Source organism: Cydia fagiglandana, chromosome 14 (assembly GCF_963556715.1).
Source record: "Cydia fagiglandana chromosome 14, ilCydFagi1.1, whole genome shotgun sequence".
NCBI classification, from domain to species: Eukaryota; Metazoa; Arthropoda; class Insecta; order Lepidoptera; family Tortricidae; genus Cydia; species Cydia fagiglandana.
The window spans coordinates 19,597,233-19,614,171 of record NC_085945.1 but is presented as its reverse complement, the minus strand read 5'-3'; the positions used below and the strand labels follow the sequence as shown (position 1 = coordinate 19,614,171).

Here is a 16,939-nt window from a genome sequence, read left to right as displayed (position 1 = left end):
TATCTTAATACAAAAGTCAACAACGAAATGAATTACCTAATGATTACCTAGGATTATTTACATTTAAATACGTCACATACCTATGACATGACATGAACAAACAAGGAAAGCTATATAAAAAAAGATTTTTCTCTGTCTTAAATATCACAAAGGAACGCTTTGACAGTTTGCATTCCTCAAAAGAGGCCAGTGGTTAACACCAAACTCGAAACAGCACCTTTAAAAAACATTAGGGGTCACTGATCTGTTCCAGTAATTTGAGGTAGTGTGCGTGAGCTGCATTTGTGTGTGTAATGGGGTAATTGGACAGAATCTGAAAATATACCATTATACCCTCCTCTACCCCCTCTTAACGCTTGGCGAAATCTCACAGCAACAAATCGCGCGCGTAATACTAAACGCATAAACTGCAAGTCTGACTGAGTACAGCGGCGGTAGCACGGTCGCATTTTTATCGCTGGTCACCATGCCTGTCACGTTCTAACAAATACGCAAATGTGAAAGTGACGGACATAGTGGCAGGCGATAAAAATAGTACCATGCTACGCCCGCAGAGTACTTTACCAAATGTACATTCAGCAACACTCCTAGCTGTACATCGGTGGATCTTATTACAAAAGGCATAAGGTCCGCCGATGTACCGACAGTTACAGTGTGGGCGATGGTACACAAAGGAGAAATCCGAAATTAAGATAGAAAGATATGGTGGTGGAAGAAGTACATATGGCGGTGGTGGTGGTGGTTACCGCTCTATAGGGCGGGATTAAGGACAATACGTGCCTATGTCAGAAATTTAAAGGGCCATATGTACTGTAAAACGTTGTACAATACACGTACAAAAAGGTAATTCGCAACTCGTGTCGATTTAAAACACTCCCTTCGATCGTGTTTCAATTTATCGCCAGTCGTTGAGAAGTACTCGTACTATTATCATTACTTACAGTTTTAGGGTTGATTTGCGAGTAGGGAAGCAATCGTAACGTGCGCGAATTTTTCTCGTACGTGCAGTAGTGCTTGCTCCACGCCGTGCCAAAAGCCTCTGAAAAAAATATTCAGAAATTATTTACAGTACATGGTGCTAGTTTACCGCACAAGTGGATTAATTAGCACATTATGTCACTAAGTCGAAAATTAAACTTTTGTTTTTTTTTGTACGTGCGTTCAGAATTTCGCTCATCCACTTGATATAGTCATTAATCATTTACTGAGCATATACTTAATATCGGATTTAATTAGCAGGGAGCAAAAGCGCTATATAGCCGCAAGTAATAGAGTGTAGGATAGTCACTCTTCTCCATGAGGTAGAGGTACCCGGCGCGCGACACCCCGCCCGCGGCGTCCACGCCCTCGCCCGTCTCCTCCGCTTCCACTTCTTTGTTCTGCAAACACAAACGGATATTGCATGGATAAACCGAACCCTATATAAATATTTTGAAACTAGTTTTACAGTCCAATGTTACGGAGACGCAACAAAGAGCCCATGAACCGATTACAAGAACGCGTTATTAGGACGTTACGTTAAATAGCCGCGTAAGCTGAAGACGCCGTTTCGATTGAGTCCTCGCTCGGCCACCGAAGTGCTAGCTCACTTTTTTTTATATCAATTTATAGATTACATACATTTTAGATTCATTTCGCTCAGACTTGTCCGTATATGTATAGCCGCGAACGAGACGGACGGGCGAAAGAAGACAAAAAGACATTATTTAGATATCATTTTGATGTAATTGAATTGGCCTCTCGAACAAGATATGAACCCAAAGCTGGAATGGGGCACTCACCATTTGGCGCACCTCCATCATCTTCTTCATGAGCGACTCGGTCTGCTTGCTCGTCTCCTCGAAGTTGGTCCGCGTCTGCAACACGCACACCGTCACAAACCGCCTCAACACACAAGCGCATGCATGCACACACGCATGCTCAATCAGTGTTCACTCACACAGGCCCGGTATTGATAAAACTCGTCAAAATCAAATACTTTAACACAACAAGTTATTAGTCTGCATGTTTCGGGCCCATCGGGAGCCTTCTTCAGTTTTTTTTCGACGAAAGTTTAATTTCGACTTTAAAATATGTTATATCATTTACTTCTCGTTAAAAAGTGTTTAGATCCGGCAAATGCTAGCAGGCCATTCACGAAAGGATCGCTCACTGCCTGTGTGCAGTACGCGAGCTGTTTGCGAATAGTGCGCAAGGGTTTTTTTAAGACTATTAGACTGTTTGAAACACGCGACGCATTTCACTAAATTGTGTGTGAAAAGACTGCATTCCTTATTTAGTTTTCACCACGTGTAAATCTGACATATCATAGGCTAACTATAAGACTACATAATGAACACAGAAGGGAATTGCAAGTTCACTTCCAAGTTTTATCATTGTAGGGCAAAAAAACGTGAGCGAGCAGTTAAGGAAGCCGGATGAGATCAAGTCAATGCTGGATGTAAGGTTTAATGATAATGATGGCGTTAGGAATAAAACAAAACACGTCAGAACACACTGTCAAATAGGCACGATGTCTTGTTATTGGGATTATTATCCGAAAATATTGACGAATGTGTTGGGAAGCTGTGGCACGCCAAACTCGGACACACGCAGACACTTCTGTACCTATTCTTAACCTGTCAGGAATCGGCGTCTCTTATATTCTTAACCTGTCGCGCCTTCAGTGGTCGTCTGTCACCTATGCGTTGCAAACACTTAAACTTCTATTACTTGAATAGCATTTGATCTGTTCCTATTGTATAAAAATATGTATTTACAGAAATTGTAACTTAATCTAAAATTAAAGATTCTCAAAACCATTAATACCTACGAGTAAATAGTGAGATAGACCTTAAGTTGATGAGATTGTTTTTAAACATTTTTGTTCCTTTTTGTTGGGGAAGATAAGATTCGCAACCCTATCAACAATGGAAATAGAAAGCTTTAAAACTAGGAGGCGCTAATGTGACGTGATGGTACTCATTGCCCAAGTGGGAGTTGAACCATACTCGAGTAGACCGAGCCTACCACCGGCACCGGGCAGCGTCACTCACCCACTGTATCCGCAGCTGCAGGTCGCGCGCTAGCGGCTTTTGAGGTCGTGGTGCACGTCGTGAGCCGTGTGGTGGAAGGTCCACCAGGAGAATACGAACCCGAGGAGTGTCTCCACCAGCTGGAACTACCACCGGCACCGGCCAGCGTCACTCACCCGCTGTATCCGCAGCTGCAGGTCGCGCACTAGCGGCTCGGCGTCGTGGTGCACGTCGTGAGCCGTGTGGTGGAAGGTCCACCAGGAGAACACGAACCCGATGAGCGTCTCCACCAGCTCGAACTACCACCGGCACCGGCCAGCGTTACTCACCCGCTGTATCCGTAGCTGCAGGTCGCGCACTAGCGGCTCGGCGTCGTGGTGCACGTCGTGAGCCGTGTGGTGGAAGGTCCACCAGGAGAACACGAACCCTAGGAGCGTCTCCACCAGCTCGAACTTCTCTCGCTCGCGGACGGCTTGCAGCTGGAACACGTACTCCAGCGAGGCTTGGCAGAAGTCGCGCTCGGCCATGTCCATCGCTGCGTCCGCCTGCAAGTAAACCACTACACTTGTGGACTGGACGAACATGTACTGACAAACATTGGGATAGGTATTTTGAGATTGTTTGGATTGAAAAGGCAAATAGTGTATGAGGGAGTTGAAATGGCAACTTACTATACCTATATGACATAACTTGGGATCTCAATAGTGCACAGTCGTACACAAATCAAAAGGCTTGATTGCCACGGAATTTTTCTGATACAATAGTGAGATATTCAAGCTTTTCAATCTCGTACCTTACTTAGGCAACTCTCTGAAAAGCTCTATTATATCACGATCGTATAAAATACTATTTTACACTTGACTGCATGAGTGTGCACAATGTACCTCTAACATCACACTGAAGCTCAAGAAGAAAACTAACCCTACAGTTTTAGTGCCCTGCCCTGGTCAGAGTAGTCAAAAGGGCCACCATAAAATATGGGTAATACGTAAAACATCTCTTGAAAATTACTCCTGGCTGTCTATCTAAACAGATAGTAAGCCTCCAAATCTATGATAATGAGCTGTTAAATCTAAAGGTCATCGCATGTTTGTAGCATACATTAACTGATAGCAGAGGCTGTAGAGTATTTTCTCTACACCATGAATCAGAACACAACACTATAAACTGATAATAAAATTGTGTAACCAATAACTATGACTAACAATAATGAATGATCAGCAATGCTCTGCATGCAGCTATCGAATGACACATCGTTGGAGTTATAGCGGCTGTTTATTCATATTATACGACTGATATGGCCGGTGCAGAGAAAGCCCACAAATGGATCACTATTTCTATTATAGTTTATTGGTGTTTATTGGTTTTACTACCCCGTGAGGCGAGAAATAGAAACCTCTAGTCGGATATTATTAGTATTGGAAACGTGTGTATAATACATGCGTTATACGTGTTATACATAGCATTGAACAAATGCGTACGTATATAGGAAGGATATGGGATTGGCAGAAAAATTATGGATGGAATTTAGAGTTGAAGTATCTGCAGTAGATATCTGGTGGGTGGTAAGATTGGGATGATGATGTGTGTACGAACCTCTTGGAAGACGTTATCCTGTTTCTTGGTGGAGAGCGAAAGCGTCCGTTCTTGGCTCTGGCAGAACTTTGCAGTCTTCTTGTCGAACTTCTTCTTGCCCTCCTGAAACACAACAAGTACAGCAACATTAGTACAACTTTAATGTTCCAGGCTTTCGGGTGTTGACGATATAAAACAATATGGACAAGTATATAAGTATGCAAACATTTGATAGTTTAGTTTAGTTTATATGATCTCTCAATACAACTTTCATAGTTAATGTAAAAGAATACAGAAGCAATTACTTATCGTATAGCGATCGTCGGATACAAAGCAAATAATTAAATTACAATTAAACAGTTATATACAATGGTATATAAATATATCACAAAATATTAGTCATGTCAAAATATTCAAATAGCAAATCATACAATTAACTTTAGTTAATCATTGACCCGGCCCAACACGACCAATGCAATCGCATCCGTCCCTAATAGGACATCGGTCTAAAGGCTTGGCCACACACAGAGCGCGACGCAGCGCCGCGTCCGCGCCGCGTGATGCCGACGCGAAGCCTGGTCAAACAGGGCGCGCGCCGATCGCGCCGGCCTCACGCTCTCAACACGCCCTCAAGGCGCGCGTGAACGCGGCGCGGCCGCGCGGGAACGCGGCGCACCGCTCGCTGCCTAACGTCCGATCCTACTGATGTGACCTTGCGCGACGCGGCGGGCCGCCGCGTTCGCTCGGCGCAGCGCTGCGCACGCGCCGCGCGGACGTAAGGGGCCGCGCGGCGCGGGGCGCGACAGAAGCGGGGCGTGATACCGGCGGGACGCAGTCTGTTTGACGTCGGTAACCTGTTAGCATGTGCCGCGGTCGCGCGGCGTGGACGCGGCGCGGACGCGGCGCTGCGTCGCGCTCTGTATGTGGCCAAGCCTTAACAACTAAATATTCTAGCAATCACAATGGCGGAAATGCAAACCATCCGCACTTGGGCCTTGATCGGCGCGCAACAGACACCTATCATATTTCTGTCACCGCGCAAAAACTGCACTACCTATTCTATCTATACTAAGAAGTAACATCAACTAAAATCACTAATAGTAGATGGAAAATGGCAGACGTTATCACGTTACCATACGTTTTGCGAATGGTTAGTTAACAGTGCATTGTATGTGACAATCACGAGATTGGCTTCCGGTGTCGCGGCGACCTTCAGGTGTAATAATGTAATTAATGGGCTGTAGGTACACGCGACTTTCTGGCGAGAGTTGTGTAGCAACAAACTCAACTTACTATATACCTTAAATAAATAGTTTTAAACGTCAATAGTAGTTGGTACCTAGCTGACCTTACCACACGCTACTGCGACACGCTACTGCGTGCCTAGTAAAATACGTCTCGCAAGTTTAGGTTTTCGTTTTTATTGCATTGCACGTGTATTTGACTAGGATCGGAAAGGGATGACTTTCCATTTGTTTCACGAAAAACAATAACAGGTAGAGTTCGGATAAAAACTGTAAGTAAAAGGAACCAATTACATATATTATAGGTTATAAAATACCATTATTAACTGCTGGCAAATGTATCGGGATCGGGATGACCGATACTGCGAAAAGTTTTCTACTCGTATAGACGATTTTCATCATTCCAAAGGAGATACTCGTCATATATTATGTTGATATTTATCACGCCGAGAGGCAATCAGTTGGCAAGTGTGCAGATTATTACGATGTAAGCTTCACTACCCTTACCCAAGCAGAGTATAAATGTCACACGAGACAACATCCGTTTGTTTTAAAAGGATGTTGTCTCCAAACAACTATTTAAATAAAACCTAATGACATACATAATTACATACAACCCTCTAGAGATTTGCGACGGCATTTTAGTTTTTTTGCAGACCACAGCCTGAAGGAGTTAAGTGTCAACGCCTCAATAGCATCATATTACAAGGAAGAACCCGTAATATTTCATCACGTAAAATAGGATTAACAGTTTTGCGGCCATTTTCTTAAAATTTTTGAAACACACTTTTATGTATGTTACAGTTGCAAATACATACTTACCTACATAGTCGTATGTATCAAAAATCATTCGGCTTTTCTATGAGGTAAAAAGAGTAGGTAAGATGTTATTGGTTCATCTGTCATCTGTGTTAGACAGTTGTACCTCCTTCCGGTGCAGCTCACGTGTCCTAATCACGGCGGAATGCGCGCGCACGTCTCGGGCGGACGCAGATGCGCTTTTGTCAGCGCCTCGCCTGCGCCGCGCATATACCTACGCTATACGTCATACCAACAACACTGGAGCTTATGTCTTGGTATTTACGTCACTCATTCACGGCGAGCGACAGAGCGTTCGCGCGAAACTAGTCCTTTCATAACATTTATTTTGTACTTTCAAGGGTAGACTTTTGACGTTGAATGCTTTAACGGTCCGTTCGTACACCTTAGTGTAAAGAGATATGGTCTAATAATGGTAGTAAACAGTGCACTGATGCAAACGGTGCACAGTTTGCACATTAAATTAGTATGTATAGTTGTGATTCACTTCATCTTTTTATGACAATATCCCAATATAACATACAATGAACACATTCTCGTACACAACTAATACCAGTTGTCGACGATGGGGTGAGAGAGAGAGAGAGAGAGAGTCGCATTTTTATAGATGGTTTAAAATCCGTAATCATATTTATAATTAAAAAGAGAAGCAAACAATGATTGCACGTTACAAGTGTTTTATAAAACGCGACCCAAGGCTGGTGGATCAGATTATCCTTTACCTTTTTTACGATATATAGACGGTCGGTCGGATCCGTGACTAGCCAATAGCCATGCAGTGAAAAGGTAATTATAACTAATCAAGTAATCATTAACTTAAAATACTTTTTTAGTTATTATATAGAATATAGTTATAATATAGTGGTTGTTACGCTTGTTATCTCACGCGACCGAACATATTTGCTATCAATTACCTATACTGGTAGAGATTGAACGGCGCGATAAGATCGCATAACGCCGCATCGTTAAATGACAAGCGCACGTGAGGGCACGCCGCGTCGCGTGTTGCATATCGTACGCCATGCTGGGAACATGTAGTCGCACGGCATTGGAGGTCTAGCCTGACCTCAGTACCGATTAATAATACCTAAGGTTCACGAATACGAACGAGTATAGCCGTGCTAATCCGGACCCCTCCGTTATCTGGTGATCCCCTGATCCCTCTGTAATCCAGGCGTCTCAAGGCCGGTGCACTGCCTTTGATACTTAGTTACGAAATTTGATATTTGTTCTCTGTCCGGGAGTGCCTTCGAAATCAGGTGCGAAAACGTAAAGCAGAAGTCTTGCTTGTTGACTTATTTGCTGCTTCATTTTGTGTTCCAATTAAGTGATTTTTATTACATACCTAAGTAAACATAATTGGAAATGATATTCCAGAAACGGAAACCTCCGTCATCCGGTATCGGTCGGTTTTTTGCCCCTCCGGATTTGCGAAGTCCTAATGTACCTAGAACAGTGTCGTCCGTGACAGTCACCCGCCATAATATATTGTACAACAAAGTGCGTCGAAGTGTCTGGCGTTGCCACTGCTATTCCAATCCTTACAATTATTCGATCAAATCCAGGGTTTCTACACTTTCTACATATAAAATGAAAGCACAGGATAGAAAATGTAGTAGTGACCTTGACGGCGCCGATGTGCTCCTTCCGGAACCTCTCCAGCGGCGCGATGATCTGCTCGTGCGCACGCCCCAGCTGCAACAAACAACACATTACTACATACATGCATATAACAATTATACAATTAGACAAACAGTCACCTAGCCAATTTGACCCAAGTTTTATTAAGGACTAACCAGGTACTCTCATTCCTAGCAGCGTGGACGATTGTGCTAAGAAACTTTAAACGAAGACAAGAAATTCCGTTCTCCCCTTTTAAAAGCGCGACTGCATAACAGCAACATTTAGCTGACCATTACCGGGCCTTATCTCAAATACAAAATACAAATTATTTATTGTTTGAATGTGAGTGGTTATAAGTAGTGGTATATAGGGTTAGTATTTGGTTACATATCACAATCAGCCAGAATTTGGCGTACAATACTCTGACTCTCAATATGGAATAAGTTTTTAAAATGCCCAGCTAACTGTGTAGGTAGATAACGATATAAACAGAAAGGATCGTCGACAAGTCGCCCATTACCTCGACCTCGTAATCTGAACAAATGAATGCTATCGAGATAATTGAGCGTGTAGTGGGCCGGGCCCGCGGGTGGGCAGCCAGCCAGCCAGTGTTAGGACACTACAACTACACTGACAGTAACCTATCTCTCTCAAGTCCGATGTCTCAAGTCAATGCCAGATACAATTTAATGACTTGGTCGTACTTGATGTGAATTCAGTAACCCAGGTTAACAATTTTTCCCACTTGTAGGCTTAGCACAGGAGCGCCGCGAAAGAATCTCGCCCGCAAGATAGACTAATCCGTCACTCTTTAGGAGTCCATGCAGGTAGCGATATAGTTTCTTATATAAACCATACAATACAGCTGGTCACCTGCCAAATGATACCTTTAATGATTCAGCCCTTTTCTATTCAGCAATCCACAGTTTTGGTGTTTGAAGAACAAGAATGCGTTATCTAACCATGGTGCGCACAGCACAGCTGAGCAAACATTACGCGAGGTGCGCCTTCATTGTGGTTTCATTAAGAACGAGCATGAGTGAACACCGCGGTAACCAACCAGATTATACATTGCACACGCCATTTACATTCTCACAGAAAAACCTTACGTCTTTTCTATAAATTACACGGGTCAACAAATTATACACTTAAACCTTCCTCAAGAAACACTCTATTGATAGATGAAAACCGCATTAAAATCCGTTCAGACGTTTTTGAGTTTATCGCGAACATACAAACAGACAGACGCGGCGGGGGACTTCGTTTTATAACGATGTCGGTGGTTATAGTGTCATTAAAAGTACTGTAAATGTAGGTGAAATTTTGAAACCCAAATGTTTCGCCAAACTGGAAAAGAATTTGATGATGGTGCGTTTAAAAAAACTGTTTTAGACATTTTTAGATACTTAGTGTACCTGCTTACACTAAAATTTAAAAAAATGTTTATTAAATGTGCCATCGTCCACACTTAAGTGATCATTGGTAAACCTTAATATTTCCAAGACATAACGGCCACCAATGGCCATCACTTAATACAGTTACCGGTATGACAAATCATTTATAGAACCGCAACTCAATTATATTATATTCTGAGTACACACACACAGTACTACATTCACAGTATTTGCTATACAAATTTACCTTCGTAGTGTGCACGCGGCACAATGCGAGTAAAGATATCTGTTGGGAAGGTAACGTAAACAATAATCAGTATAAACACTGTAGGCAAAGTGAAGCCGCGATGTTTATACACGCAGAGCAGCTGCCAGGCGCCCAAACTAATTGATAATGATAGTATGGCACACTAACTAGAGGGATTTCGTTGCTCTAAAAATTGCAAACCTATTTCCGTAGCTAGCTCTTAGACCATTATGTTTATGGCACACGAACGAGGTATATAGCGGGCAGACTTTATTTATCAAAGCGTATCTATCTAGCTCCCGTTGGCCTTCGATTCTAAAAGAGATGTAAGTAAGTATAACCAAAGTCCTGGAGCATGCACGCACGACCTACATATGTATACTTACCTGTTTATACGCTTTGATTCAAAACGCTCACTTTACCAAAGACTAGCTGTCCAATATAAACCTAACCCTTATACTAGGAACGTTGTTACGAGTCTGGGGGCCAAGTTAAGACTAGAAACGGGACCACGCACAGTTGAGTAGATGGTCAATGGTTTCCGCACTATCAGTAAACAAGCGGACGGGAGTAAATAAATGGCGCGCGCAATATTAACCATACGTTCCAAATAGTTTCCCGATATAGTGGGTATAGTTGCTGATCAGTGGCGGGTATGACCGGGATTGGGGTCGTGAATCGTGATGTCAGATAATAGACATAAACGGACACCAGACAGACTATATACAGTTAAACATTTCGACATAGCGACTGTCTAAAATCTAATAGTCTAGATCTCGCGAGTGTTATGTAGGTACTTATTACGTTAATTTGCTATCTATGGGGTACCTTTACCCGTACCATGAGTCATCGACATGTCAAAACTGACATATATGGTGACGTCTACACATTACTTTCTATACATTTCGCTCGCACTAATACCTATCCGAGTTCGAGCGAGAAGCATAAAAAGTATATTAGGTATCATATATACATAAAGTTACGTTCTCGATAGCGTATATGTCAGTGCCAAACTGGTGGTAGTCACACTGTTTGTTGCAGTGACATATAGTGAATAATGTGGCGCGCGTTACTATAATGTCATGCTCCACTACACGCATTGTCAACTGGCGACTCGACATGGCCGTGACAGCAGGCACAAGCATGACGCATGCGTCAGCGCGAGCGCCGGCGCCGGCGGCGATAGCGACCGTAATCACCGGCGGCGGCGAGCGGAGCACCGGGCAACAGCATCCGACGCCTTCCAATGTGTTTTAAATTTCGTTAACACCAATACATCAACTGCCTCAATATACTCAATGCTTTAACATAAAAAAAAATCGTTGTACTTATAATGTAACACGGTGAGTTGAGTAAGTATACCCTATTACAATAAAGATCATCGCTTTTTATTTATCACAAACCCTTTACCATCTCGCCTGCTTACCTACTTCTGCTGCTGACTGTACCCACGTTACATCAATTTTTACATAAACTTACCACAACAAGTTGTGCAACGCAATTAAGTAATAAAGGTAATTTATTTTTATTGCAATTGTAATTAATTTTATCCCTCATGTAATATATTGTAATTTAATCCATCTTAATTAAGTACCTGTCTGCATGTTAGACATAAGTAACATAACATCGATTAGTACGTAAGGTTTAACTGTTAGTGCTAATTGTCAAATAAACAAAATAAGTAATTACGTTATTAAGCAATTTTGTTTTTATAAGAAATAATTTGGCCAAGTCCGAGATAGCTCGAGGCATTTAGTGTTCCGTACGGCTACCATCAGTTTGGCATTGACATAAACGATATCGTGAACGTAATTTACTTCCTATAGGTATATCTCTTTCGCACTAATATGTCAGTACGAGCGAGATGCATAGAAAGTAAATTACGTTCACGCCCACGGTAGCGTTTATGTCAATGCCAAACTGATGGTAGCCGTACCGCTCGCATCGTTACATTTTACAGAGGTTGTTTGCCTGTTTTTAGGGTACCGTATTCAACTACACACACAGAACAATAGTACAAAGTGTCTAAGTGCGAAGGCCGAAGGCCGAGCTTTAGCAAAATGTCATCGCTTTAGCACAGAGCAATAGTACAAGTGTCTAAATGTGAAAGCCAAAGGCCGACCTCCGCGTAGCCCGAAGGCCCGAAGCGTCCAGGATGTCAGTGCTTTAACACAGAACAATAGTACAAGTGTCTAAATGCGAAAGCCGAAGGCCGAGCTCCGCGTAGGGCCGAGGGCCCGAAGCGTCCAGGATGTTAGTACTTAAACACAGAACAATAGTATAAGTATCTAAATGCGAAGGCCGAAGGCCGAGCTCCGCGTAGGGCCGAAGGCCCGAAGCGTCCAGGCTGTCAGTTCTGTGTTTAACCACTGACATCTTGCAGGCGTCGGGCCTTCGGCCCTACGCGGAGCTCGGCCTCCGGCCTTCGCATTTAGACACTTGTATTAATTACCTGTGTTTAGAACTGACCTCCTGGATGCTTCGGGCTTTCGGCCCAATGCGACTTCAGCCTTTGGATCTTGCGACTTAGACACTTGTACTTAAAAATACTTGGAAAAGTTACGGGAGGCGCGCGTCTGTCGGACGCTTCGGATCTTCGAATCGCTCCTTCGGCCTTTGCATTTAGTTAGATTCTTGAACTATTGCTTTGTGTTTGAATACCGAAGTCGAGCATCTCGCGAATGCTTGATGTATTATAATAATTTAGAGTAAGGCCAAGCGCGCACCACGATTTTTTGTCCTGCGATAATTTTGTCGCAGAAATGCAACGTATGTGTTTATATGTTAGTGCGCGCATATGCGACAAAAAAATCGCAGCGATTTTTAAATTGTGATTTGTCACATTTTTCCGCGATTGTTCGCGACGCGATTGTCGCAAAGTGAATTGCAGCATGCGGAGTTGTATGGCCCCGCGCGCACTATGATAATAAAATCGCACCCCGGCCGGACCTCAGTCGGCATTTCGCTCTCCAAACCCCAACATCTCGGCACCTGCATCTCCAATGGAGTTTCAAAATGAGACGCTAGATGTTGACCATTTAATTATGGAAATAGACGGGGATCACCTTTGTGTTATAAATGCTCAAAGTCATACAGCAATCGCATATTAAAGACACGTTTCATGACAAGCGACTGGTCGACTTTTTCATTTTCATCGCAGTGCGCGCAGTGAATTTTCTGCGATATATTACAGCGCGATTCTAAAATCGTGTCGCAAAAATTAATATCGTGGTGCGCGCTTGGCCTATAATACCTTAAAATGTAACATACTCCTTCAATTTGAATTTAGAACTCATTATTATTTTTTATTTGATTTTGTTTCTAGTTCTATGCCATATATTATATAGACTTTAATATTATTTAGAACTGCTAAAAAACAAGATCGGCTTACTTTAAATATTTCGTCAATTTTACCTTTGTTTCTAAAAACTGTGATATTTAACTGTCATATACTATTAATGTCTTCCAAAATTATTTTCTCGTAACAGGACTGAGGGGCTACCGCGTAAACCGAAATTCGCAATTTGCGGGGATCTTTCTCTTTTACTCCAATGAAGGTGTAATTAGAGTGACAGAGAAAAATGCTCGCAATTTGCGAACTTCTATTTTCGCGGTTAAAGCCCTGAATCTTGTTGCTCACCGATCCGTTCAAAAATATACATAAGTACTGAATATAATTAATAGATATTATAATTATACAATTAATACAGAAATGTAATGGTACTTAATGAAAAGGAATATTGTGTATATTGTTTCGACGAATCAGATACTCTCAATAAAATCTATACATGAGGCCAAAGCTGTTCATAAATATTAAATGACTTTATTATCTCTATACGCCTTACTAACTCTATGTGTCCTATTGTGGAAAAAAAAACACAACGACAGTCAAGAACGGAATTCTTAATTTGAATTTTTCAGATTTTTGAGATGCCTAGTCCATTGCTTGGAAAGCCCGTTCGAAATTGAAACTTATTTGCAATATAATAAGGTCGTATTTTGTAGATCTCTCTCATACTTATAGTAGGCTATTGAGATAAAATTAAATATCCCACAAAAATAAGCAAGCAGAATTAAACTTTGTGTCAAAGACATAAGTCATAAATTTCAATGCCAAAGTTTTAACTAAGGATGTTTCTCGCCTAATATGAATTGACCAGTGTAAGCATCAGTTAGCTAGCCCTAAGCAACCAAAGGTCAAGCTGCAGTTGAAAAACTAATAAAGATAAAGTTAAGCTGATAATTTTCCCGCCGTCTCCATGCTTCTTTAAGTTGGGTATTGACTGGTCAGCTGCCTGTTAGCTATAGTTTTCGCGAAAATCGCCAGGACAGAGGTGAAAATTTTTGTATGAAAACTTGCAACTTTAAATGCATTTTTTGGCGAAACTATTGCAGTCTAAAATGAAGTCAAAATCAGTCCATCGACTCAATTTTTTGCAAGCTTTCTAATGGTACCCCACACGATTCTTACAAATGAAAAAAGTTTCAGCCTACCCCTCTCAACCCCCTAAATTTCCCCCTTTAATAAGAAATAAGCAGTCTTGACTTATTCACAATATGAGTGGTGGTAATTGCTATAACTGTTCCAAATTTTAGGTATCTATGTCAAACGGTCTCTGAGAAAAACGTATTTAACTGATTTGCAAGACCGAAGTGATCTCATAAGTGTTCCGTAAACAAAGTTTTGTACGGAACACTAAAAAGTGTGTGTTATACTCATATGTTTCACGCCAATGTCTGTCTGTCTGTGGCGCCGTAATTTTCTAACGGATAGACCGATTTCGATGCGGTGTTTTTGAAGTGAAAGAGAATTCCTTGCGGTGGTTCTTAACTATGTTTGATATCTAGAAATCGATCTAGGCGTTTGAAGAGCATCAGGCCCCTATTTCACCACGGTGACAGGTGCGACAATTCGACAAGTCTCAATGATGCTGACGTCACAGGCATCCATGGGCTACGGTTACCGCGCTGACCATCGGGCGGGCCGTATTCCTGTTTGTCACCATCATTGTATTATTTAAAAAAACTTTATTATGGGCAAAGAACAGGTACTTGTCTTGCGATGTTTATGATGATAATGATGACAATTGTCACAAGATTTCAAAGAACTTTCGGTAATTCTTGACAGCAAATGAGTTCTGTGTCGGAATTTCGTGACAAATGTCGTGTTTCTTGTGACAATTGTCATTAGCTTCGCAAAATAAGTACTTATTAACTGGCGATATAGTGGAGTTTTTTTTTTAATTAACATGTTGGTGACAAACAACCACACCGCCCGTCTGATGGTAGCGGTTACCGTAGCCTATGGAGGCCTGTGACGTCAGTAACAGTGATGTCGACAATTGTCGGACCTGTCACGGTGGTGAAATAGGGGCCAGCTCTTTTTCAAAATGTTTAGGTAGCTATACCCATACAACCATTTCCAGTCGCCGTTACGACGCGGTGTAGACACATCTTGTGTCGACACCGTCTGTTTCGGTCACAATTCCAGTCGCAGAGTCGTCGCCGTGTCGACACAGTTACCAGAAATGGGGAAGGGTCGACACATGACACAAAGTGACATAAAGTGTGGTCGCCGTGTGCACACATTGTTTCGGGTTTGCGACTACTTTATGCCAAAATCATTCGTTCATTCGTTCATTTTGTTCCTGTCAAATGGAAACTGTCAGATGAAAAAATAGTTAAATAAAAATAAGTGACATTAATACGAGTACGCCATCTCTAAAACGAATTACAAGACGTAATTATATATTGTTTGCATTTATATTACAATAGGACTTAAATTATTATGGGGAATTAAACTGCTCGAGTGATTTGATAAACTAAGTGTAATATAATCAACGCGCCACCACATTGTTTTAGTTTAGCCGGAAATGAAATTGTTTACTTCTCAGTGCTTGTGTTCATAAATATATTATTTGATGCATTTTTAGTACTTCGATGCGTATACTATACTTAAATAACAGAAATAACGCTTTACATACTACGAAACTTGTTAATTATGATGTATAAATATGGTTTAAGGCTGAGAAATATTGCAGTCACAAAGTAGTCGCAAATGTTTCGACTTTGTGTCGACTCTGTGTAGACACATGACACGCGCTGTCAAAAGTAATAACAAAGTTACTGGATTTGCAAAATGGCTCCTTGTGTTCATTTGTTTTCAGATATTCTCAAAGTGTAAAAATGCCGTGGTCAGAGATGGGACTTAATAGATTAACCCCCTTATTCATAAACGTTTACTAAAGTTGACAAGCCGATAATAATCGTTTGTCCCTTTCCATCATACCTATACATCGGAAAGGGACAAACGATTATTATCGGCTTGTCAACTTTAGTAAACGTTTATGAATACGGGGGTAACTGTTTATTCGACTAATTAATGGAATAAAAAAAGTTAATCCTCAAATTTTAATCACGATTAGTTTAGTCGACCTAACATAGATAGAAATTGAATTAATCTGAACATTAATCGAATAAATTATCGATTAAATCTCGGTTGAAAGTTGACAGGGGCCCATTTTTGTACGTAAAAATAAGAGAAATGTCTTGCATGCAGATGGTAGCCAAACACTTTGTCATAAAAGTCGAGATGGGTGTCGATTTATAGGTTTTAGGGAGTGCCGATTTCGAAAATGATGACCATTTTGGAATCTAAAATGGCGGCCACGCACTGTGTTATAAAAGTCGTCATGGATGTCGTTTTATACGTTTTAGGGGGCCCCAATTTTGAAAATGATGACCATTTTGGAATCCAAAATGGCGGCCATGCACTATGCCATAAAAGTCGTCAGGGGTGTCGTTTTATAGGTTTTAGGAGGCGCAGATTTCAAAAATGATGACCATTTTGGATTCCAAGATGGCGGCCATGCACTATGTCATAAAAGTCGTCATGGATGTCGTTTTATAGGTTTTAGGGGGCCCCGATTTAGAAAATGATGACCATTTTGAAATCCAAAATGGCGGCCATGCACTATGTAATAAAAGTCGTCATGGGTGTCGTTTTATAGGTTTTGGGGGGCG

At 41.6% G+C, this 16,939-nt stretch overlaps 1 protein-coding gene across 1 annotated transcript in view; it reads right to left on the bottom strand.

Moving 5' to 3' along the window:
* LOC134670483 (rho GTPase-activating protein 26) overlaps positions 1-16,939 on the bottom strand; it is a 72,650-nt gene that overhangs the window by 31,858 nt on the left and 23,853 nt on the right. The window contains exons 3-9 of the mRNA XM_063528308.1: positions 8,276-8,347; positions 4,611-4,712; positions 3,344-3,559; positions 3,191-3,313; positions 1,782-1,856; positions 1,289-1,379; positions 942-1,039 (exon numbers count right to left, since the gene is read on the bottom strand). Coding sequence (XP_063384378.1) covers positions 942-1,039; positions 1,289-1,379; positions 1,782-1,856; positions 3,191-3,313; positions 3,344-3,559; positions 4,611-4,712; positions 8,276-8,347 — 777 coding nt within the window. The remainder of the gene's footprint in view (positions 1-941; positions 1,040-1,288; positions 1,380-1,781; positions 1,857-3,190; positions 3,314-3,343; positions 3,560-4,610; positions 4,713-8,275; positions 8,348-16,939) is intronic.